At 42.0% G+C, this 24,644-nt stretch overlaps 1 protein-coding gene across 9 annotated transcripts in view; it reads left to right on the top strand.

Annotated features, from left to right (window-relative positions):
* The first annotated feature begins 2,668 nt into the window (after positions 1-2,668).
* Positions 2,669-24,644, top strand: part of ZC3H11A (zinc finger CCCH-type containing 11A) — a 42,652-nt gene continuing 20,676 nt past the window's right edge. Inside the window, exons 1-10 of one of the 9 annotated variants that reach the window (XM_053245415.1) lie at positions 2,671-2,854; positions 4,081-4,163; positions 8,666-8,719; positions 17,348-17,543; positions 17,839-17,958; positions 19,536-19,659; positions 20,754-20,957; positions 21,431-21,553; positions 22,061-22,138; positions 23,445-23,546. In XM_053245415.1, the coding sequence (XP_053101390.1) occupies positions 17,490-17,543; positions 17,839-17,958; positions 19,536-19,659; positions 20,754-20,957; positions 21,431-21,553; positions 22,061-22,138; positions 23,445-23,546 (805 nt within the window). In that variant the 5' untranslated portion in view covers positions 2,671-2,854; positions 4,081-4,163; positions 8,666-8,719; positions 17,348-17,489. Of the gene's footprint in view, positions 2,950-4,080; positions 4,164-8,327; positions 8,720-17,347; positions 17,544-17,838; positions 17,959-19,535; positions 19,660-20,753; positions 20,958-21,430; positions 21,554-22,060; positions 22,139-23,444; positions 23,547-24,644 lie in introns of all 9 variants that reach the window. The other 8 variants (XM_053245410.1, XM_053245417.1, XM_053245416.1 and 5 more) reach the window with 8 other exon arrangements.

Below are 24,644 nucleotides of genomic sequence, written 5' to 3'. Positions count from 1 at the left end.
AGAACTGCCTGTGGAACATGTTGGCCATTGTGCTGGAATTGGAAAGGGACAGTTGTTCTCCCCCTGCTAAATATAAGAAAGTCACAATTTTAAAAGGTATCTCTCCAACCAGTTGGCACTTAGCAGGGAATTAATAATAATTGTTGTTGTTGTTTACACAGTCAGACAGGTGTTATTGACTGGTTTGTTTTATCCAGACATCGAGTCCTTCCCAAGGACCTGGGATGGCTGAATTTTATTATCAATGTTGTTGCTGTTGTTATTATAGATATCGTCACAGAATATAGGCTGTTCCCAGTAAAGCTTGTTTTTGTAATTGGCTGGCGGTGATTTCTGTGGCCCCTATGGTGTTGAGGTGCTCTTCAAAGTGTTTTGGAATTGCACCTAGGGCGCCAATTACCACTGGGATTATTTTGGTCTTCTTCTGCCACAGCCTTCTTCTTCTTCTTCTTCTTCTTATTATTATTATTATTAGGACTATTTATATACTGCAAATGAAATTGGGGTTCCGGACTGTTTTTCTGCAATAGGATTTATTTCTTGGAATGGGCAACAGAATGTAGAATCTTTGGAAGTTTGTTAATTTGGTATATCATCCCCATCTAGCCCAATGGAACATGACTTTAGTTGGTCAGCATATCTTAGAAGTTGGTGTTCTTTTGTGTCCACTAGCATTTATCACCCAGCACAGATGGATTTTGTGATGTTTTGTTCCATTACTCCTGTCTCATCTAATAAAATGTGATTTTGTTAAGTTGTGACTATTGTAGTAGTAGTAGTAGTAGTACTTTATTACGGCCAATGGCCGCTCAATACAACATAAACACACACACAACACTACACGACACTTCAGAAACATCAAAAGAAACTGCAATAAAAACAGTACAGTAAAAATATCATACATAAATTTTTTGTCTAGATAAAATCAGTTCACCCTCCTACTATACTACGCCCGCATCTAACCTCTCAACATGTCTTCTGCGGAGTTTACTTGCAATACAAAGAAACTTGGCTACTTTTGTCGAGATGAAATCATCCAAATCTGCAAGTAAAAACTCCACCTTCTCCTGACCTGAGGTCAATCTACGACCTCTTAAAAGGGGGAAAATTAATTCTGTTCTTAGCTCTTTATAGAAACAACAATTCAACAACACATCATGTGACTATTTGAAAGTTTCCCTTCTAGGACTTTCCCCAGGAATACAATCTATTATCCGATACAGGAACCAGATTATGGATTAATTTTATGGACATCTTTTGACTTTTTACATTATCCTCACCCAGTCGAAAGGGACTTGTGATTTGGGTTGGTTTGCATAGCTCCAAAGTTAGCATTCCAGACCTTTCTCCAGAATACTATTGCCGGAATGAGTACTGGAATTTAGATTTTGTGGAAATGCTGTGGTTTCATCATTCCCACCCAGCCCTATGTGGCATGTGAATCTGACTGTGTTTGGTACCTTAGAAATATGTAGTGTTAACATATGTGGAGCCAGCGTGGTGTAGTGGTTAGCGTGCTGGACTAGGACCGGGGAGACCCGAATTCAAATCCCCATTCAGCCATGATACTAGCTGGGGGACTCTGGGCCAGTCACTTCTCTCTCAGCCTAACCTACTTCACAGGGTTGTTGTGAGGAGAAACTTAAGTATGTAGTACACCGCTCTGGGCTCCTTGAAGGAAGAGCGGGATATTTTAAAAAGTAAATAAATAAATAAGGGTTAAATAAATAAATAAATAACTGGCTTTTACTTGCTAGGGACATAATGCAATAAATATGTTTTGTATTTATTTAAGAACTGTTCTTGTTCTTGAGATATAAATCTGGGACACTAACAACATAGTTTAAGAAATTATTTATGAAGTGAAATGTAATTTCCAGGCCGCTTTGGGCCATGCCTATGCCTGGCTGTGAAGAAGCTGATAAAAGCTTCAAAAGATTTCAGTTCTATAACGTTGTTTCAAGGGTCACTAACAGAGCCCACTGTTTGGGGGATCCGGTTTGATTAAGGATTAATTAATTTTGGGGGTTAATCCGATTTGATTCCAGACCTTCCATTCCAGCTTCTATACCGCCCCCATATTAATTCTTATGAATTTTGAATTTCCTAGACTTGATTTACACACTCAGCAGTACCAGGACAGGAGAACGTTGAGGTGAAAAGGTGGACTGTATAGTCTCAGCCTGAGTGGGAGAGGAATCACATTTTTAATACTTTCCAACATTAAAAACTCTACACAAACATTAAACCCAGCAGAGCTATGAAAGGATTGTGCTACCTTTCTCCTTGAAATCCGAATGACTATTGCAGACAGTTTTGTTATTGGTTTTTTACTCGCGGGAACATTAAAACAAAATGGTCCCCTTCACCTGTAGTCTTAAGTCAAGTGGTATGGCCCATTCTAGCGCTTCATTATTCTTCCCACTCCAGGCGGAGGATGGATCCGCCTAGACCCCGTTCGACACGAGATCCATCATCCTGAGAGCACCGCGTGATACAATTCCATTGCGGGCATACCAACAAAAAGAGCGAGCGAGCACTACATCTCCCAGCATGCAATTCGCTCTCTCCTTTCTGAGGTAACCAATTTCCTCGGATCCCAGAAGGACCAGAGCCGCTTGCGTTTCCGCCCTTTGTAGAAGCTGTTAGGCATAGCCGCTGTCCTCTTTCCACCATCATACTTCCGGGCAGGACTGTGGATGCCTGATGTCGGCAGCCATCTTGGAGGCTGGCAGTCGCGGCGCTGAAGGCAGCGACTCGAGTTTTTACCTCCCCCGGTTCACAGAGAAGCTCGTTGGTGTGAGGAGGACAGAGGCCTTGACTGGCGTCGGTAGTGGCTGCTTCTCGGGGTTCGGTAAAGTCCCTGCGCGCGGTTGACGAGGGCCCGTCTCGCACCCCACCCCACGCATCCTCCTCCCGAATAGGCGGATAGGGACCTCCTTGTATATGGTAGGGCTGGTGTCGCTTGAGGCCCCATTTCCAGTTGAGGTCTGGGCCCAGTTGGCTGGCTGAGTGGCTCGGCGCCCCCTTGGCTCTGTATCCAACATAACCACAGCTCCTCTTCCTCTCCCAGTCAGGGCTGGCAGCCCACAAAAACGGGCAGGCGAGTGCTGGTTTCGAGCAACGGCCGCCGCTCCCTCAATCGTCCGCCTGCCCTCGCGTTCAGGGAAGTGCGACGGCGAGGATTGGGCCTACGACGCTGCCCCGAGAGAGCGGTTGCTGCTCTTCTGTCCCCTGGCCCTTTCTCTCGTAGCGGCGCAGCGGGGAGAACTTGGGGGCGGCGGCGGGCGTCCTAGAGAGGTCGTGCAAACCAGAGAAGAGAGTAGCTGCCTCCTGGCTCTCACTTGCTAGCTCTAACTGGGTAGGTGCGGGTGGCAGGGAAGACTGGGCCCAGTGGCACCTCCGAGAGAGAGAGAGAGTGTGTGTGTGTGTGTGTGCCACCGTTTTATTAGCATGCACTGGACCCAAGCACTGCCCAGAAGGAGTGCCGGCGGTCGTGATGAAGAAGTGGTGTTTTGCTCAGTGGGGAGGACTGGGCAAGTGGCATGCTCCAAGGAGCCGCTGCTGCTTTCAGTTCCCGATGGCTTGTCTGTAAACAACTGGAAGGAAGCCTTAGTTTAGACGGTTGATTGCCCTTCCGCTCGCTCTCCTAGTATGCAGTGGAGAGGATCGGCCTCGTTGGACCTGAGCCGCACTGTTGTGGTGGCCAGAGGGAGAACATAGGCAAGCAAGAGGAGAAGGTGGCATCCCCTTCAAGGGTATCTCCTGTAGGCCCATAACCAAATAATTGGCCTAATGCTATGAGATCTGTTTAAGCTCTCTTTAGACCTTCTCTGTGGTCTTGTTTGTTTATTTACATAATTATGTCCTCATTCCCAGTCTTTGTAAGAGGTTGCTTTCCTCATCCTCTTTTGATCTGCCCCCTTTTCCGTACAGAAAAAAGGCTTCCTGCTTCCTATTGCTTTTTATATCCATAGTACCTCTCTTTGACTACCCTGCCCTCCCAGAGCAACCATTTGTCTTCATTTTCCTGCTCTTCAAGATTTGTTTAAAGAATTATGTTTTCCTCCCACTGCCCAGATACTTGTGGACATCTAGAAAAGGGTAGGATTAGTTCACCTAACTCCAAAGACTATAAAAGTAGGGCAAAGGAAAGACCCCAGGTATGTTATTTCCTGGATAAAACAAGCAAGCAAAAACCCTGTCTGATTAATAAAGCCTAGACTTGCCATTTCTAGCATCCCTCGTATTATACAATTAAGAAATCCTCTGGTGATTTTCAGTAGCACTCTGGAAATAACAAAACTGGGAGCTAGAGTAACTCTGGTTACCTCAGCAGTTCATTTGGATTCCTGTAGTAAGCTGTCTAGAAAAGTGTTCTGGATGGCATCATCCTGCATTGTCTTCTCAGCAATGTTTTTTTATGGCCGTCTTTTTATATACAAAAATGTGATCTCTGATCATGGCATTTGGCTTGTGTTTTTTCAGGTTTGTTTCCAAAACAAATTCTGAATCATAGGTGTATTATGCACTCATAGTTTGAATTGGGCACTTTGATTTAATTATTCTAGGGCCATTAATATGGAATCTTATGCTAAAATGCTAAGAAAAATAGAACTGCTACTGTGGAGTCCTATTAGACATTGTACCAGTTATTATTTTAGTAAACAATTATGGTGCTCTTCAGTTGCTCAAATTATCAAGGCCACATTTCTAGTGAGAAATTAGTGATGGTTCTTCCCACTGCCAGTTAAAGTATTCCTGGTTAAAGAACTGGGGAAAGAGGAAATTTATTTCTAAAGTTTATATTAGAATATATAATATAGTTTTCCTAGTCTCTCCTGGTAGGAAAAGGTGCAGCACTTTTAGTGGTAAGAGTACAGTCCCCCCTACCCCCGTGCACAGTTTGGCATAGATGACAGTGAGAGGATCAAAGTAGCTTGCTAAAATCTAATGGGAAGGAGAGGTTGAAAATGAAGAATAGCTCCACAGTTTACATAGCACTTGTATTTGCTGCAGATATACCAGTGTTTCCTGCAGCAGACATGTAGTGTGGATGATGCATATCCATCCTTCGACATCCATGTACATGTACCTGGGAGTCCTGATTGCATCTTTGATAGGTCTCAACGACATGTAACTGATCATACATTTTGTGTTTGCTGCTGGTACACAAGTGTGTTCTGAACCAAACACAATTGCCTTTCAAAATGTGGAGCTATTCTAAGGGAAAAGCCACGCTGCAAAATACTAGTTCTGTCTAAACAGTTTGTTCATAATGTGCCTGAATCAGGCACTACAGCAATTGCTCTGCCTGCTGTTCTGGAGCAAGATAGGAATAACTGGTATGAAGAAAATAATAAAGTAACATGAATTTTTTCACCTGCTACGAGAACAAATACTTTTATTTGTCTATAATTTATTCCAAGTTGACTCCTCTGTACAACTGGTAAGCCATTTGCAATGTATGGAAGAAAAGTGTTAGCTCTGGCAAGATAGACACTTCCTTTGGAATATTTCCAAGCCCCCCCCAAAACAAAACAGAAAACCCTATTTGGATGTGGCAAAAGAGAAAAGACCAAATGCACAAGTCTTGGTGATGACAAGTGTGCCCTATTTCATCCACCTCCCTGGACAGTAGTAGCAGTTTGGAATGCATTCCAAATATGCCTATGTCAGAAGGATATGGAATGTTTAATACGTAGCAGTAAAAACAGAACCTTGTGACACTTTAAAGATGAATATTTTATGGCATGAACTTTTGTTGGACAGCTCCCACTTCATCAGAAATGTCTAAAAGCTCAGAAGAGTAATTGGGCTAGTTTTACAGCAACATCAGAAAAAAGGAAGTTCTGAATATAAGTTGATTCTACTTCAGGAAAACTAGAGCTGTCTAAAATATTTGCTTATTGGAACTTTTCCTACACTGACCCCCAATATGCCTGTTGAGCTGAAACACTTCTTCTTAAAAGAAGAAAAAGAAAAAACGCATCTGTGAAGGCAATCAATGGATTCACTTTGGTATCTCTTCGTTATGACAACACTGCAGTCCATACATCCTTTCTGCTGAATTGTGGCCAGCAGTCCTGATGATGACAGTGAGATGAATGCAGTAATAGTGGGATTTTGTGTTGAAACCAGTTTGTGATCCAAATGAAGATCCAGTTATGGGCTTGACATCGCAGAATAGATATTCAAGTCAGAGCTCCCCAGCTTTTTCACTTTCACCTGTACATCTTGGAAGAGAGATTGTAAGTTCCATTGCTTTGGCCTGTCGAGATTATCTGGTATCCATCGTCGGATAAAGAATTATGTATTGTGAAAATTAGGTTGCAGGTGAAAGAAATTAAGGTATTGAAGACGTATGACTCCTACTTCTTGTTCTGGCTTTTCAAAAGTTTATGCAAATAGCAGCACTAGAATATCTGCTGATATTTCAGACTTATTTTTCCACAGTGTCTCTGCCTGGTTTGCACAGTGCTATAAAAGAAAAGATCTTTTTCTGCTCGGAAAAAAGCTGTAGCAAGAAAATGCATATTCCTTTTCACTATAATGCACCCATGGGCTTCCTGATAGAAATGGACTACTGGATATCTTCTGAAAATGGTCCTTCCTCTCCCAGCCCATACAGTGCCTCCAGTTTTATAAAGCAAGCAATATTGTGAGCATTATAAATAGATTGTTCAGCAGCTAGTATTTTGCAACATTTAACTTTCCAAATTGACTTGGGGCTTTTCCTCAGTCCCCTCTCCCCTTACTTCATTGTTCCTATGGATGGAATTGAAGAGAGAGATGCAGTGGTAGGTGCCCATCTTATTTGTCATTTTTCATATTTAATACACTACTTAAATGAATAATTCCAGGCAACTTAGGGACTTTTATTGTCTTGGCTTCAAATGTTTTTTCAAATAGTGAAACAAATCTTAAGTTTTACCTCAGTAAATTAACACAATAAAATATTAAATAGAATAAATAATGACCTGTGAGCTAGAAGTACAAAATTTACTTAAACCATAACATGTAACATGCAAAACATTTTTAAAGGAAGTAGTTAAGCAAGTAGTTAATGGAAGTGAATTAATGAAAGCTATGCAGAACAACATTTCATCATGTGAAAAAATACAGATACAGATACAGAAAGGGAATGCCTTAAAATTACTTGCTGCTTATGGCAGCTGAGTTTGAACCATTTTTTTCCAAATGGGAGGAAATAAATTAAGCAGTATTCTTTAGTTGGTAAGGACATGAATTAATTCACAAGAAGAATATTTTGGTTGGTATTGAGGAGGAGATATATAAAAGTCGTATTCTATTATAGCAAATAATGATGATATGAATTTGATAGACGCTTTCACCTTAATTCAGATTTCATTTGTGGATCACTAGTATCGCATAGTGCAACTAAATAAAGCCTAAGGTTTAAAAAAAAAAGTGGGGGACGGGGAGGAGAAGCTAATATCAAAAGTAAGTTGTTGACAACTGACTTTTTTTATTGTTAAGTCTCCTTTGTGAAAAGTTTAACATGGATGACCAAATTTTAAAACAAACAAACCCAAAACACACCAACATTTCTGTCTATTTTAGATATGGGAAAATTCTCTGCCAAAAATTACTATGTATTTGTAAGAAATAGTCTATATAGTCAAAATGACATTTCAAAGCAGAATCAGTGTTCTTACAATTAACGTTTTAATGTGGTGGCTGTGTGGCTTAAAAGTCATTGGTTGCTAGGATGTTGGACCTGCAGCATCCTTTCAGTTACACTGAAAAATCAGTGATTGATGGTGCACATTTATGACAAAGCAAAACCAAATTTTGAAAAAAGTGTACTTCTTGTCAGCAAAGCTAAACAATTAAGTTTCTAGAACTCATTAAATTAAGCCAGTTGCTTTTAAAGTTGCTGTGTTATGCAGTTACATTCTGCATATAATTGCTTGAACCTCAACTTGTCTTAAAATGGCTAAAATTAATTCTTGTTAAATGCTATGTGTATATATATATATCTCATGTATGCACTTTGTGTGTATGCATAGATATCGTATTTGTATACCAAAATGTGTTGAAAACCATTGGCTTGAAAGTGTATTTGTATGGAAAATTAACTACTCTATTTTGAGTTTCCCCAAATTTGACTTTTAACTCTTTCAATTGCAAAATAGCCAAAATATCACTGTTACTATCATGCTTTTGGATACATTATTATGTATGTACACACACGTATACAGGTATACATATGTGTATATACGTATGTAAGTTTATACATAAAAGTATTTTTAAATTACACAGTTAATAAAGACCGGGGAAGATTTTTCCTTTTTTCTCAATAGGTGAAGAAATCTTGAAGACCAGATATTGAATCATTGTGTTTTAATTTTAAAAAAAAATTAAATTGTCCGGCTGTAGAAGATGGATCTTCTTCTTTGCAGCCACTTTGAAACACAAGTTCATCTTTAAATGAACTGTTTATTTTGAAGAGGCAATTAACCTTCACTGTCTCCAGTCATCCCGAATATTCAAATGGACTTGCTTTCTCCGGTAGTTGTAATTCACCCTTTGACTGAATTTTGAATAAGGATGAGCTATGTTTCCTTGGCAATGTGAGGAAGACAAGTCTTTCTACCCCATTATGATCATTTCATGGATTGAGTGTTGATTCGGCCTACAGGAAAAAAATAACTGGAAGTCTTTGAAGACGGAGTTACTTGCTGAACTTATCCAGGTATCTGAATCAAAAGTCTTGTTTCATTTGTGAAGCTGCAGAGTGGGTGAAATGTATAATTCAATCTGTACTTTAAACAAGTGTCATAGCAGTAAATTATCATTTAAAGGTAATTCTAAGGCACAGTGAATTTCTTTGGAATTTTAAATATCAAGTGTGCAGCTGAGTCCATCACAACTTAATAATTTTTGAAGTTATTAGATATGACCTATGCCCTGGAACAGCTTTATGGGTATCAATTTAGTTGAGTATGCAGTACTGTGGTCAAACACAGAAGGGAGACAACTGAAGCTGGACTTTATTTGTCAATCAATGGAGTGGGGCTGGGGTCCCAAGGCAGTGAAAAAAGACTTTTAGGGGTTCTTAGTCCTTCTATATTAAATCACAAAATAGCACTCTGGAACCCAGCTGTTCATATCTGCATACAGAGAATGTTCTGAAAGAAACAATGGAATAAGATATTCCATAATTGCTTACTATCCTAAAGGAGGTTGCCTCCTTGTGTTCAACATAAAATTATTTATAAGGTTCTTAAAAGAACCTTAAGTTTACATATTCAGGCCTTGCAGATTATACACGTAAAAATGTCTTTATTTATTTATTTATTTATTTATTTTTCGAATTTGTAGACCGCCTGAAGCTTCCATGTCTGGGCAGTTTACAACATCAAACAGATTAAAAATAAAAACTTTAAAACCACAGTCCAGTTAAAAAGACTGGATAAAAAATAAGTCTTTAGAGACTTTTTAAAGTTGGCAGATATGGAGAGGTTCTTATTTCACCAGGGTGTGCATTCCAGAGTCTCGGGGCAGCAACAGAAGGCACATCCCTGTGTAGCTACCAGACGAGCCATTGGCAACTGCAGGTGAACCTCAATGGGCAGTGGGGCTCATAACAAAGAAGACATTCTCTTAAATACCCAGGGCCTAAGCAGTTTAGGGCTATATAGGTTATAAACAGCACCTTGTATTTTGCACAGAAACCTACTGGTAGCTAGTGCAGCTCTTTTAGTATAGGAGTAATATGGTCTCTCCAAAATGACCCAAAGACCAACCTTGCTGCCACATTATGTTCCAATTTCAGTTTCTGGACTACGTACAAAGGCAGCTCCACATAGAGCACATTGCAGTAATCTAGTCTGGAGGTGACCAGCATATATACCACTGTTCTGAGGTCATTCATCTCAAGAAATGGACACAGTTGGTGTATCGGCTAAAGCTGATAAATAGGGATGTCCACGGAACTGGCAGGGGCCGGTTCGAATGCAGGGTGGATAACTTTAAGGGTGGAGGAGGGTGCACTTACCCTCCTCCCCCACCGGCATTCTCTGTAAAACCGGTCCGGCGGGGTGGCAGTGTACCTCCCTGCCGCCCCATTCTCTCATTAGACTGGAAATAGCACATCACAGTCACGTAAAAGGGCCTCCAAACAGGTTCATGTACATCCCTAGTGATAGAATGCACCTCTGGCCACTTCCTCATCCTGGTACACCAGGAAGAGGTTTGGATCCAGAAATACCCCCAGACTGAATACCTGTTCCTTCTGGGGATGTGTGACCGCCATCCACAACTGGCAGATCAAAATAGTCTCCCGAGTTCTGGCCCTGCAAAATAAGTACCTCCGTCTTACTTGGATTCATTCTCAGTTTGTTATCCATCATCGCATCCAGGCAGGTGATTATACCCTTTCCTGGATATTAGGGATGTGCACGGAACTGGGCGGGGGAGGCTCACTTCCCCCCGCCACAGCTCTGTGTTTTAAAAGTCCACCACGGTGGCAACATACCTCCCTGCTGCCCCGTTGCCCCCTTTGCCGGAAGTATTGGGCATGTGCACGTTGCGCATATCACGTGCCCTGTGACATGCACGCACCTCAGATGCTTCTGCCTACTTCCAGTAAAGGGGTAATGCGGCGGCAGGGAGGTACGCTGCCGACCCAGTGGACTTGTAGAACACGGCACACTGGCGGGGGGGGGGGGGAAGCAGAGGGAGGGGTAAGTGCACCCACCCCACCTTTGAACCAGCAGAACCGCCTGCCATTCGAACCAGTTTCATGCACATCTCTACTGGGTGTAAGGAGATTATAATCTTTCCTGCTAATGTTGACATGGAGAGATAGATAATGAGATAATCTTTAATTTTTGCCTGCCCCATAACAAATTGTTCTCTGGGTGACTCACAACACAACATTAAAACATTCAGTAAAAACACAACACCTGAACACACATAATAGAATACAGGTGGACTTCATTATCCGCTGATTCAGTATCTGTGAATTTGCGGGTCTGTGATTTACTGATTTTCAGCCAATTTGGGGGCACAGCACAACTCGGGGTACAGCAGAGCATGGTAAGAAGCCCCCACCCCTGAAAAACTGGCTGATTTTTGGCCAAGCAGGAACCTAACCCCTGTGATCTCATAGCCCCAATGACTCAATATTCACAGTTTCCATATGTGCAGCTGGAGCCTGTAACAGGACCCCCACGAATATCGAGGCTCTCCTGTACAATACAATACATTTTAGAAACTTTTTTTAAAAGTCAGCTATAAAAATCAAAATTAAAAAGGCCTGAGTGAACAAAAAGTTCTTTACCTGGTGTCTAAAAGAAAAAAAAATGATGAAGCCAGGTTCACCTTGCTGAAGAGGTTATTCCATAAACAGGGTGCAACCACACCCTGTTCACACTTCCCCAGAAGGAACAGGTACACAGTCTAGGGGTGCTTCTGGATCCGAGCCTCTCCCTGGTCTCCCAGGTTGAGGCGGTGGCCAGAAGTGCCTTCTATCAGCTTCGGCTGATACACAAGCTGTGTCCATTTCTTGAGCTAGATGATTTCAAAATAGTAGTACATCTGCTGGTAACCTCCAGACTGGATTACTGCAATGCGCTTTATGTGGGTCTGCCCTTGTATGTATTCTGGAAACCACAGTTGGTCCAGAATGTGGCAGCCAGGCTGGTCTCGGGGTCATCTCAGAGAGACCATATAACTTCTGTATTGAAGGAGCTACACTCGCTGCCGATATGTTTCCAGGCAAAATACAAGGTCTTGGTTATAACCTATAAAGCCCTAAATGGCTTGGGCCCTGGGTATTTAAGAGAACGTCTTCTTCGTCATGAACCCCACTGCGCACTGAGATCAGCTGGAGAGGTCCGTCTGCATTTGCCACCAGCTCGTCTGGTGGCTACTCGGGGATGGGCCTTCTCCGTTGCTGCCCCGAGGCTTTGGAATGCGCTCCCTAGTGAAATAAGAGCCTCCCCATTTCTGACAGCTTAAAGATGCATCTGTTCGCCCAGGCTTTTAATTACTATTGTTTTAATGGTTTTAATGCTGTTTTAAAATATTCTTTAAAAAATTTTAAATCGTTGTAATGTTTTAAATTTTTCATTTTTGTTTTAACTAATGTTTTACTTTCTGGTGTTTTTTTAACTGTAAACCGCCCAGAGATGTAAGTTTTGGGCGGTATAAAAATATGTAAATAAATAAGCCACCAAAAAGGCCCTCTCCCCAGTAGCCACCCACCTCACCTTGTTTGGCAAGGGCACTCGGAGCAGGGCCTCCAAAGAACAACTTAAGTTCCGAGTCGGGACACATGGGGCAAGGTACTCGCTCAGGTAACCCGGTCCCAAGCTGTTTAGGGCTTTAAAGGTTAAAACTAGCACTTTGAATTGGGCCCAGAAATGGACTGGGAGCCAGTGCAACTGATAAAGCATTGGCATAATATGTTCAAAATGTCCAGTCCCAGTTATTTATTACATTCATCTACTGCCCCATCCAAATGACTCTGGGTGGTAATTTTATGGTCCTGTTTTGTACCAGCTTCAGTTTCTGAACAGTTTTCAAAGGTAGCCTCACATACAATGATTTGCAATAATCTAGGTGAGAGGTTACCAGAACATGGTAACCAGCCAGCGTGGTGTAGTGGTTAGAGTGCTGGACTAGGACCGGAGAGACCCGAGTTCAAATCCCCATTCAGCCATTATACTAGCGGGGTGACTCTGGGCCAGTCACTTCTTTCTCAGCCTAACCCACTTCACAGGGGGGTTATGAAAGAGAAACTCAAGTATGTAGTACACCGCTCTGGGTTCCTTGGAGGAAGAGCGGGATATAAATGTAAGATGATGATAATAATAATAATTAATAATGATGAATAACAGCCACGCTATCTCCATCCAGCTAAGGTAGCAGTTGGTGTATCAGCCGAAGCTAATAAAAGGCACTCCAAGCCAAGCCACAGAGGCCACTTGAGCCTCTAGTGATAGTGCTGGATTGATGAGCACCACCATACTGCGAACCTGGTCCTTCAGGGGGATTGCACCCCCATCTAGAACAGGTTGAACATCATTCACCTGAATAGAGGAACCACCAGTACAGTACTTCTGTCTTGTGTGGATTGAGGTTCAATTTGTTCACCCTCATCCAGTCTGTTACTGCATCCAGGCACTGATTCAGGACAGTAACCACCTCACCTGCGTCTGATGAAAACGAGAGATCCAAATGAGTGTCGTCCTCATACTGATGATACCTCAGGCCAAAACTCCTGGTGACCTCTCCCAGCGGTTTCATGTTGTAGATGTTAAATAACAGGGGAAAGAATAGAACCCTGCAGAACTCCAAAGCATAACTGCCAAGGGATTGAGCAGTAATCCCCCAGCACCACCATTTGGAAATGGGCCTTGAAGTAGGAGAGGAACCACTCCTACAAGTGTGCAAGCAGTGCCTTGCACACCCAGCTCAGCCAGCCTTTCCAAAAGGTTACCATGGTCAGTGGTACCGGAAGCCACTGAGAGATCTAAGACAATTAACAAGGTTAGAACATAAGAACAGCCCTGCTGGATCAGACCCAAGGCCCATCTAGTCCAGCATCCTGGTTCACACAGTGGCCCACCAGATGCCTCTGGGGAGCCCACAGGCAAGAGGTATGTACATGCCTTCTCTCTTGCTGTTGGTCCCCTGCAACTGGTATTCAGAGACATCCTGCCTCTAAGGCTCGAGGTGGCCTATAGCCCTCCGATTAGTAGCTGTTGATAGACCTTCATGAAGTTATCCAAACCCTTCTTAGAGCCATCAAGGTTGTTGACTGTCACTACATCTTGTGGCAGAGAATTCCACAAGTTGATTATGTGTCATGTGAAAAAGTACTTCCTTTTGTTGGTCCTGAAATTCCTGGCAATCAGTTTCATGGGATGACCCCTGGTTCTAGTGTTATGTGAGAGCGAGAAGAATTTCTCTCTCTCCACTTTCTCCACACCTTGCATGATTTGATAGACCTCTATCATGTCTCCCTGCAGTCGTATTTTTTCTAAACTAAAAAGCCCCAGGTGTTGTAGTCTTGCCTCATAAGGTAGGTGCTCTAGGCCCTTGATCATCTTGGTTACCCTCTTCTGCACCTTTTCCAGTTTTACTATGTCTTTCTTCAGATGTGGCAAACAGAATTGTACGCAGTACTCCAAATATGGCCGCACCATAGTTTTGCATAAGGGCATTATAATATTAGCAGTTTTATTTTCAATCCCCTTCCTAATGATCCCTAGCATGGAATTGGCCTCTTTCACAGCTGCCGCACATTGAGTTGACACTTTCAACGAGCTGCCACGACCCCAGGATCCCTCTCCTGGTCAATCACCGACAGCTCAGATCCCATCAGCGTATACTTGGGGTTTTTTATCCCAATGTGCATCACTTTGCACTTGCCAACATTGAACTACATTTACCATTTTGTCCCCCACTCACTCAGTTTGGAGAGATCCTTATGGAGGTCCTCACAATCTGTTTTGGATTTCACTACCTGAAAGAGTTTGGTATCATCTACAAATTAGGCCACCTAGCTGCTTACCCCTACCTCTGCATCATTTATGAATAAATTAAAAAGCATTGGTCCAAGTACAGGTCCTTGGGGGACCCCACTTCTTACTTACTTCCATTGTGAAAACTATCAGTTTATACCTACCTTCAGTTTCCTGTCTTCAACCACTTAGCATCCATACATGTACTTGTCCCCTGAAGCCTGACTGAAATGGATCTAGATAATACATTTCCTCCTAGAGTGTCTGGAGCTGGTCAGCCACTACACATTCAAGCACCTTGCCCAGGAAGGGAATACTGGTCACAGGCCTATAGTTGTTTACATCCTCTGGGTCCAGACTGGGTTTCTTTAAGAGTGGTCAAATAATAGCTTCCTTCAGTTGAGCTGGATCCTTCCTCTCTCAATGAGGCATTTAGAACCTGCTGGATCCAGATAAAAGTTCCCTACTAGATTTAATAAGCCATGAAGAGCTAGGGTCAAGCATATATGTGATTGGATGAACTCGACTAAAAACCTAAGATGTTAAATTTTTAAAAATTTCAAATCATTCAAGATAAGGAATACAGAGGTCCAAAATGCCTATATTTTCTTATATTGCCCCTGGACTTTGGAGTGCGCTCCCTGTTGAAATAAGAGTCTCCTCATCTCTGGCAACTTTTGAAAAGGCACTGAAGATACATTTATTCACCCAGGCTTTTAATTAGATTTATGGTTTTAAATTATTTTAATTGTTTAATTTAATTTTGATTTTGATTTTAATTGTGTTTGCTTTGCTTTAAACCACTTTGAGCCATTTTTGGAAGGGTGGTATATAAATTAAACAAATAAATAATAAATAAGAGAGAGAGCGCGCGCCTCAGGAAGACAGGGAGGCAGTTGCTTACCACAAGTTCTATTCACAGTCTTCCAGGGCAGGATGACACATGGTAGATGATACTCTCTCTTCCTCTTTCTTCTTCCCTCTGCTAAAGCTGGTGAATAGATCTTCCCTCTGCTGCATAGATTTGGGTGTCAGCATACTGATTACACCCTGCCTCTGAGTACCACTTGCAGGGGAGTAAAAGCAGGAGAGAGAGCATGCCCTCAACTCCTGCCTATGGCTTCCAGCAGCATCTGGTGGGCCACTGTGTGAAACAGGGCTATTCTTATGTTCACCTAATCTCCTGATGATCTCTCCCAGTGGTTTCATGTAAATGTTAAAAAGCATTGGAGACAATATGGAGCCATGGGAGACACCCTCTTCTATATATTTAATTATTCCAAATGTACCTGTTGCTAATCTCATGTGTGGCAGCTCTCGCGAGAGCAGCTGCCTGGGGGATAGAGACGGGAGACAATGGCGGTGGGCTGGCCTGGCACTGCTGACAGGAGGTGGTGGTGGGCTGGCTTGCCGGCCCGCAAGCCAGAAAGCACGGGGGGAGAAGTGGGGGGGGGGGGACCGCCAGCCAGAAAGCCAGGTGGTGGGGAACTGCGGTGGTGAGTGGGTCAGCCGGAGGTGCAGATGCTCTGCACTGGCCCAGCTAGTATAAGATTATTTCTCCATGTAAAAAGTGACCATAAATAAAACTTTAAAAGATCATAAACTAAAAGCCAGATAAAACAGGTGTGTTTTCAAAAGTTTTCATTTGTCTTTAAGTTCAGGGAATCTTAGGAACAGGCCATTAACTTTCAGCTGTTAAAATGTAAAGGTGTATCAAAATGACTTATTGAAATAATTTTAATTAACAGATTTTTCCGACAGCATTTTTAAATGTTCTGATCATTTAATCGTGGGTGCACATGTAAGAAGCTGTCTTTCCTGCAAAATACCCCCATTTAAACTTGTTTTGCTTGTTGAAGCAGTTATGTCCATTTACATTGCTTAAAATAGTTTATTGGCTTACCTTATGTGAGCACTGTGACACTTTGCAGGAGAACCTCAGCATCAGGAGCAAATTTGGGGGTTTGGGAGTGAGAGGTTAGTGGAGAATGAGAGTAACTTCTCCAGCATCACACAGATGAGGATAAAGATACTCCTGTATGTGTGTGAGACTAAGGGAGGAGCCTGACAGAACAATAAGTTTTACATTTCTAGTCTTAAGCTTCTGGAAATCTTGAAGCCATACAAAAATGAATGTATTTTTAAGCTTTTGGGAAGGGAAAATTGAAATACATGGCATTTTCTTATTGAATCTAAACTGTACTGCTTTGGAGATGGCAAGCTGCTGCAGCCAAATGTACCTAAACATCTTAGTTTTCCAGTTGTAAAATTGGGGCGGGAATGAAAATGGGAACATCTACATCATAGTAAACAGGAGGAGTTTTTCATTACCTAGATTTAGAAAAAGTTTTGTCTTTATACTGGATAATGTCAGCATTATCCAAAACCAATACAAAACACTGCAACATCTGCTTCCCAGAGGCCAATAATAATATAACCTTGAAAAATACTGTCATCTGAACTTCCTTTCTCTAATCAGAATCAGTTCCTAAAAGATCAGTAGTTTCAGATTCTGAACTTTTATTTTTCTCTCCATGGTCTTCACAGAACTGAAAGCTTTCATGGATGGAAACAAGCTTCTCTATTATTGCACATGCTTGTTTCTGTACACTCCTTCCCCCATAGAAAGCAATCCCCGCAGAAGCTTAATTACCCTTAATTACACTTAAAATAAGTCAGTTTTCATTGGTGAGCTGGGCCCTCTGGAAAGGCAAGCAGGCAGCTTGTTGGTGTGGGATGTTTCTACTAAAAGCTCATTTGGTGTCATTGAATTCAAAAAGAGTGATGAAAATTCTGATTACTAATGTGAAGGTTTATTTTATTTTCCTCCATCTGCTGCTTTCTAGACCATATTTTAAAGATACCGTTACATCCAACCTGTAGAAGATAGTGCTAACCAAGTTGTGAACAGCCCCTCACTGAGAGAAGTCAAACTGTATTCGGCCATCAGCCTCTCCACCAAAACTTGCAGTAAAGATTGAGCTCAGCATGACTAACCAAGGAGATGATTGTTACTTTTATTTCTACTCCACGTGTACCAAGGTATGTATCCCTCCACAGACTTCTCTACTCACACTCTTTATGAACACCAAAGAAGTTTACTAAAAATCAAGCTGTGGGAGAAAAAAATGCAAAGTTGTAGTAAAACCTCTAAACCTTTTCCATGGTGCATGCCTTCCCCCATCCAAACCCTGCCTGTCATGATGTTGCTGACATTTTGCTGATTGTTAGAGGAGGTCATGTTTTTCAACTATGCTTTTTGCTGATTGTTTTGGGTTCACTGTTAACTTTGTCTGGGTAATCCTTGGTTTGTTTTTCCTCCTTGCATGATTTACAGGGGGACAGTTGCCCCTTCCGTCACTGTGAAGCTGCCCTGGGGAATGAAACTGTCTGTACACTCTGGCAAGAGGGGCGATGCTTCAGGAATGTCTGCCGGTTTAGGCACATGGAGATTGATGTGAGTGCTTGTCTTACATATGTGCTTCCAGCCCTGTAGTTAATCCGACACTGGACTGCACTTACAGAAGCAGAACTTGCATTGTTGAGACTGAGTTGTGGTATTCCTGGCATAGGGCTTTCTGCTGGACATAAGTGTTTATTTTGTGAGGTTACTTGCATTTTATTCTGAACAAGGCAGGCATTATCAAAGAAAGGGCAGTCATCCTTCTAAAAAGATTGTTCAAAATGATTTGCGTTTCACAGGCTTAGACTGCTAGCAACAGTGGCTGTGTGAGTCACCGTTGCCCTTGCTGGCTCGCTCCTCCTCCTCATATCCATCCATCGCTTGCCTGAGCCAGGCAGTGGACAGGTGCAGGCAGGAGGAGGATGGAGCAGCCCGCCCCTGCCTTGTTCACCACCTCCTGCTCCTGTCCGTCCATTAGGGCTGAAGCATCATGCTTAATTTGCAGGCGCCATGGTAAGTTGAGAGCTGGGATTTGTCGAGCCAGCTCAGACAATTATCAGACGTGCCAAAGGTAGAAGACATAGGGTCAAACTGGGTCAGGTACCAAGCGAAACAAATAGTGGCTGGACAAGCCTACTGTTGCTCAGTCCAATGGTATTGTTCAGACCGAGGAACCAAGGCTGGATTGACTGTTTTATTGGGGCTAGCCAGGCCCCTATTGGTTCCTCAGGTCACTTGAGCTGAAGAGCTGTAGTACTGGTTTTGCCCATTATATGGGCAACAGCATTACACTCCACTGCAGCAGAGCACACGCTGATAACTTTGTGCCTCTGGGAGTCGGCTGCTGCAGTGGCATACGTAGTGCAAGGTGTCAGTAATAATAATCAGTAGGGTAAGGTGTAGTGACATAGTGTAGTGTAAGGTGACTGAGCATTGGTCCATGGTTCAAGATCCCTGCCACCATATGCAGTTTTTGGCCATTGTAATTAAGTAGTTTTCTCCATAGGTGGCTATGTATTGATTGGCAAGGTTTTTTGAACTAGGGAATAAGAATTGTGTTGCATTTCTTATTTTGATATGCTCTGGTTTTAAAGACAATGTTTTAAAATTAATACAGGTCAAGTATTCCTTATCTGGACACCAAAATCCGGAATGCTCCAAAATCTGGACATCACCCCATAACCCCCCCCCCAAAAAACCCCAACTCAGCTCACTTTAAAAATGCAATCAAGCTGCCTTCCTCAGGGCCAGGGTTGTCCCACTACCCCACTTCAGGGCCAGGCTGGGCTGCCCCCCGCCGCCGCTCGCCTCTTTAGCTGTCCACCACCTCGCCACCGCCATTGTTTTTTGCCGCCTGCCACCTCCTCCGCTCGTCTCCTTGCCGCTGCCATTGTTTTTCCCGCTGGAACTCTCACGCGAGTTCCAAATCACTGTACTGTTAATGGACGACTCCAAAATCCAGAACACTGCTGGTCCAAAGCAGTCCGGATAAACAATACTCTACCTGTGATAATTTAAAAAGTTCTCGAAGCTGTTTACATACATACTGCGATTTCGTTATACTGCTGTGTGATTATGTAGATTTCCAGATTATTCTTATTGTACACTTATAGCATGTATTCTGTCTTCAGAAAAAACGCAGTGAGATTCCATGCTATTGGGAGAATCAGCCAGTAGGCTGTCAGAAGCTGAACTGTGCATTCCACCACAACAAGGGACGATTTGTTGATGGGCTTTTCTTACCTCCAAGCAAGAGTGAGTTGCATTGTTACCCTTGGGAAGTTCTGATGACTTAGTTCAGTGGTTCCCATCCTGTGGTCCTCCAGATGTTGTTGAACTACAACTTCCAACATCCCCAGCTGCAATTTATTGTGGGGATGATTAGGGTCCACAGGTTGGGAACCACTGACTTAGTTTATCGACAACATAACTTGCATCCCATATCCAGACATGCATAGTTTTTGTACATACGGTAAAGGAAGCCCACCTGAGTGTGTTTTTTTCTTTTCTTTTTTTCCAGCCGTGCATCCCAAAATCTATAGCAGATAAAAGTTTGCACAGGAATAAGTTGTTGGTTAATCACCTTAAAACAACTAGATGCTGCAGAAAGAGTAGAAAAAACAACCACCAAACCCTACCCACAGCTTAAAAAACATAACCATGTGGAAGCAACTTCATATAGCAAGCTGTTTGTGTGAAATGATTCTCCACTGTGTTCAGATAATTTTAACTCTTATCAATTAACCCTTTTGAGTGTGGTTTCTGATTGTACAGTTAAAATCTCCTAAACAGTCTGGGAAACAGCATCACACAAATGAGCTACCACTTGTTACTGCATATCAAGCAGGCACCTGGGTATTGCTAGCAGAAGCTGGGAGCACCCAACAAAGGTGTCCTCAGCTTTCACAATCATTCTCTGATTGTGGACTTCCAAGAAGCATCTGGCTGACCACTGTGTCAGAGAATGCTGGGCTAAATGAACTTTTGGTGTAGTCTAGCAAGGTAATTCTTCTGTATTTTTTAATGCAGGTAGAATTGAGATTGGCATCAAAATGTATCGACCCAAGGAATAAAACTGTTTGGTGGTGGCTTCTTTTAAATTTAATAAATTCTATTTATTTAACACATTTATATACCACCTACTACCAAAGTCTCTAGGCGGATTACAACAGTAGAAACTATGAGGCCTTCATAGTAATTAAAATATATGGCAAGGAACGCATTCCATTGCTGATTGTGCTTCTAATATCAGGGTGGGGATATGGTTTTACACATGTTGGTTTGAATATGCATATAACAGGTGGTAGTTTTGGCCTTGTAGTTTATAGAGTCTCCTGCATTTCTTCTAGCTGTTCTTCCAAATGTGACTGAGTCTGTAGAAGAGGAGATGAAGGCAACACAGATCTCACTGCAGCAGAATAAGCTTTCTGTCCAGTCCAATCCATCCCCGCAGCTGCGTGGGGTGATGAAGGTGGAAAACTCTGAAAACGTTCCTAGCCCTACACATCCACCGGTTGTAATCAATGCTGCAGATGATGATGAAGATGATGATGGTGAGCAGAATATAGTTCTCTAAAACATGAAGTGTTTTTTAGATTGGGACTAGGGACCTTTAGCCCTTTTGGGACTGGGAACCATTTTTCCCCCTATGTAAAGCATTGTGAGATCTTCTTTTGTTGAAAAGCAGTATGTAATATTCATAATAGTGAAACATAAAACAAAGAAACCAAAATATCCATCTGAGTGCTATCCAAAGGCCTATATACAAAGCCACATCTTCAGGTTTTTATAGAAGGCTGGGAGTGAAGTATAAGTATAAATACTTTGGTATTGTTATTCCAGCACTATATGCATAAAATTGCATACTTTAATAATCACTACTGGCTTTAATTGAGCAAATAAGTGAGAAAATCCAAATGAAGAATTTACTTGTCTGCATTTGGGAGTACATCCCTTTGGATTAAGGTGAGATGAACTTCAAATCAACATGTGTAGATTCAAATTATCAGTGTGTTATTCCTTTCAGATCAATTGTCTGAAGAAGGTGATGAATCTAAAATGCCTGTGCAGCAACCCTCTGCAGAGGTTCCTAATGGATTGAGGATAGTTGCTTCCCGAAAATCGGCTATTTCCACAAAACAAGATAAAAGTAGGTATCAGTGTGGTACTAATGTGCTTGACAGAAACTTCAAATGAGTAGTGTGTTCTGGATCTTTAGGAAGGCGTTACACAGTTGATGTATAGGAAATCTAACTCGTTTGGAGTATGTCATGTTTTTAAAAAATTCATAAATTATGTAAACTGTTGGGAAGGGCATCAGAAGCAGGGAGAACGGTATGGAGCTCTGAGAGAATATGGGAGTTGCCAAAGTCTTGTTCACCAGTTTATATTGTGGTTGTGAGTTTATGTGAGGTAAAAACTGTACAGCAGTTCTGTACACTATGGATGAATAATAATAGCAACAAGAAACTGAGGAAAAACAAGTGAAATAGTGAATACCATAAAGATTATGGTAATTTTTGTTTCTTAGATAAATAGAATATGATAGATTTATCTAGCCTTAAACCTAGTTTTCTTCTTGCATCTCCTTTTTTGAGAGAATCTGTACATGCTGATCTCTGACCACAGGTATAATTTTTTGTTCTACATTTTTCAGGTGATAATCTGAATTTTGGAATCAAAACTCTTGAAGAAATCAAGTCAAAGAAAATTAAAGAAAAATCAAAGAAGCAAGGTGAGGAGTTGAATTTTTCCCTCTCCCCAGCACTTCCTTGCTATTGTTTTGCTGGTGGGAATCATGCTTTTTTTGTTGTTGGTTAGCCAAGTACTTGGTTATTCTGGAAATATTACAGTTGATGCCTTGTTGAAACAGTGCTGTTTTGTATCTGGTGGTTGTGCTTCTACATGGATGAGAAGCCCAGGGTGTTAAAGCAAACTCTAAAGTTATTGTTCTTATGCACCTTGTTATAACTAAGAGGACTTCAAAATATAAATTATATAGCATTATCCCCGGGTGGGGTGGCGGGATAACTTTAAGGGCAGGGGAGAGTGCACTTTCCCCCTCCCTGCCATGTTTCCCCCACCAGCTTTTGGTTTTCTAAAAGTCCATCAGGGCGGCAGTATACCTCCCAACCGCCCCATTGTCCAGATGTACCTGGAAGTAGCTGACATGCCTGTGCACACGGACATGTCGTGCTCGTGCCTGGCGTGGGCAGGTGCGTCAGCTACTTCTGGGTACATCTGGACAATGGGGCAAACGGGGCAGCAGGCAGGTATGCTGCCACCCCGATGGACCTTTAGAAAGCAGCGCCGGTGGGGGAAACACGGTTTTTGGGGGTGGTAAATGCACCCTCCCCCACCCTTAAAGTTATCCCTCCACCATTGAACCGGCAGAAGTGCTGGTCGGTCAAACTGGTTTGGAGGCCCATAAAGGGCCTTTGAAACAGTTCGGTGCACATCCCTAGCAATGGTCTGGCATCATTTTTGGCATACATGATTTCAGAAACCTAATAAAATTCATGAAGTAAACGTTAAATAAGAGAGTACATACTTTCAGCCCTATAATACTATAATAGCCTGGTTACAAGGCTGTTGATTCACCAGTTTTGTATAATACTTCTGTTTACCTTGAAAACTATGATAATATCGCAAAATTGTAGGGAGGTTATTTTGGCATTACAGAAATATAGGATATACGTTCAAACAGTCATATAGCACTGATTATGTGTTAATCACTGCGTTAAACCACTGTGTTAATCAGTGTGTTAAACCACTAGCAGTGAATATGTGTTCATGTGGTGTTGAGTTATAGGTAGCATTGAACAGTGTCTTAAGAGTATGAACTTGAAAGCTTCATTTAAAATTTCACCACAGCTATGGACTCACTAAGTGTCCAGAGGAAAACCACTACCCTCAGTAATATGGGAAATATTTCCTACCTCACAGGATGTTTGTAAGAATTGCTTTGGGTGGTATAGTAATTTGTTAAATAAATAGCAGTCATAGTAGTGGAGCTCAATATATTTTGTGTTGCTCATCAGACAACCCTTCTGAAGTTGCTATCCAAGCCCAGGCCCAGCCAGGCCCGGAGAAAGAGAATGTGCGCACTGTGGTCAGAACCGTCACTCTATCTTCAAAACAAGGTAATCTATTCAATTCAGTTTATTACGATCAAAGATCAGCACACAGATCAAATCCAGATACAAGAGTCCCAAAAAGTGAACATCAATAACAGTGCATGCATATATATAAACATACACAAAATATACAATTAAGAACTATTACATAAAATATAAAATGGAACAAGATAACAACATAAAAACAAAATTAATTAATAACCTGAATTAACCATCTCCAACACACTGTATGCGAGTCTTAATCGCAGCTGTACAAAATTTGGCCACCAGATGCAAGACATCGGTATACGTATCAGAAAGAAATAAGTTTATATAAAACTCAGAATTATTTGGATATCTAAAAACAAGAGGGGCAATAAGTCTAAGACACAGATCACAATAAACTGAGCAATACAAAAGCACATGACCTACCGTTTCAGCATCGTCATTCCCACAAGGACACAATCTCTCCAAGAAAGGAACCCTCCTAAATCTACCCACAGAGGGCAACACATGCATCTGGGCTAGCGTCAGGGCTCTTCTGTGGGTTGGATATGCCGGATTATACAGATAGTTGGCTGTTTTTTTCAAGGGCTTAACTGCTCCAAACCACCTGTAGCTTGATGCCCAACCTAAATCTATCTGGTATCCCATACGATAATACTCTGCTTAAGGATCACTCTGGCATTAGCATAGCCCAGAGGGAGAATAAATTCTATTGACAGTCCATATACTTTTAATTTTTTCGTGATTAAGAGGGTCCAATCAAAGGAGTGTTCATACTTAAAGATTAAGGGAGCTAAACCAGAAAGGGGGTGGGGGGGAAGCAATTTCAGCCAGAAGTTGAAAATATAAATCTAGGCAGAGGACTCCAAGTTTAACAAACCAGCTTCCAATCACAGCTTGACATTTGCCACACAATAGGGGGTTGAAAAAATAGCCCTGAGAAATTTGGACTGGATCCTTTCAAGTGGACAGAAGTCACAATATATGCAAATCTGTGAGCCATAAAGAAGCTGCGAGATTACCTTAGTTTGAAAGACCTTAATAGCAGCTGGTACATATCTGCCCCCTGCCGAAAAGAAAGAATCTCAAAATCGCAGTAGTAGACCTCAGGGCGTTTGT

The sequence above is a fragment of the Hemicordylus capensis genome, chromosome 4, assembly GCF_027244095.1.
Source record: "Hemicordylus capensis ecotype Gifberg chromosome 4, rHemCap1.1.pri, whole genome shotgun sequence".
Lineage (NCBI taxonomy): Eukaryota > Metazoa > Chordata > Lepidosauria > Squamata > Cordylidae > Hemicordylus > Hemicordylus capensis.
Note: the sequence above shows the minus strand (reverse complement) of the source record. Positions and strands in the feature narration are given on the sequence as shown.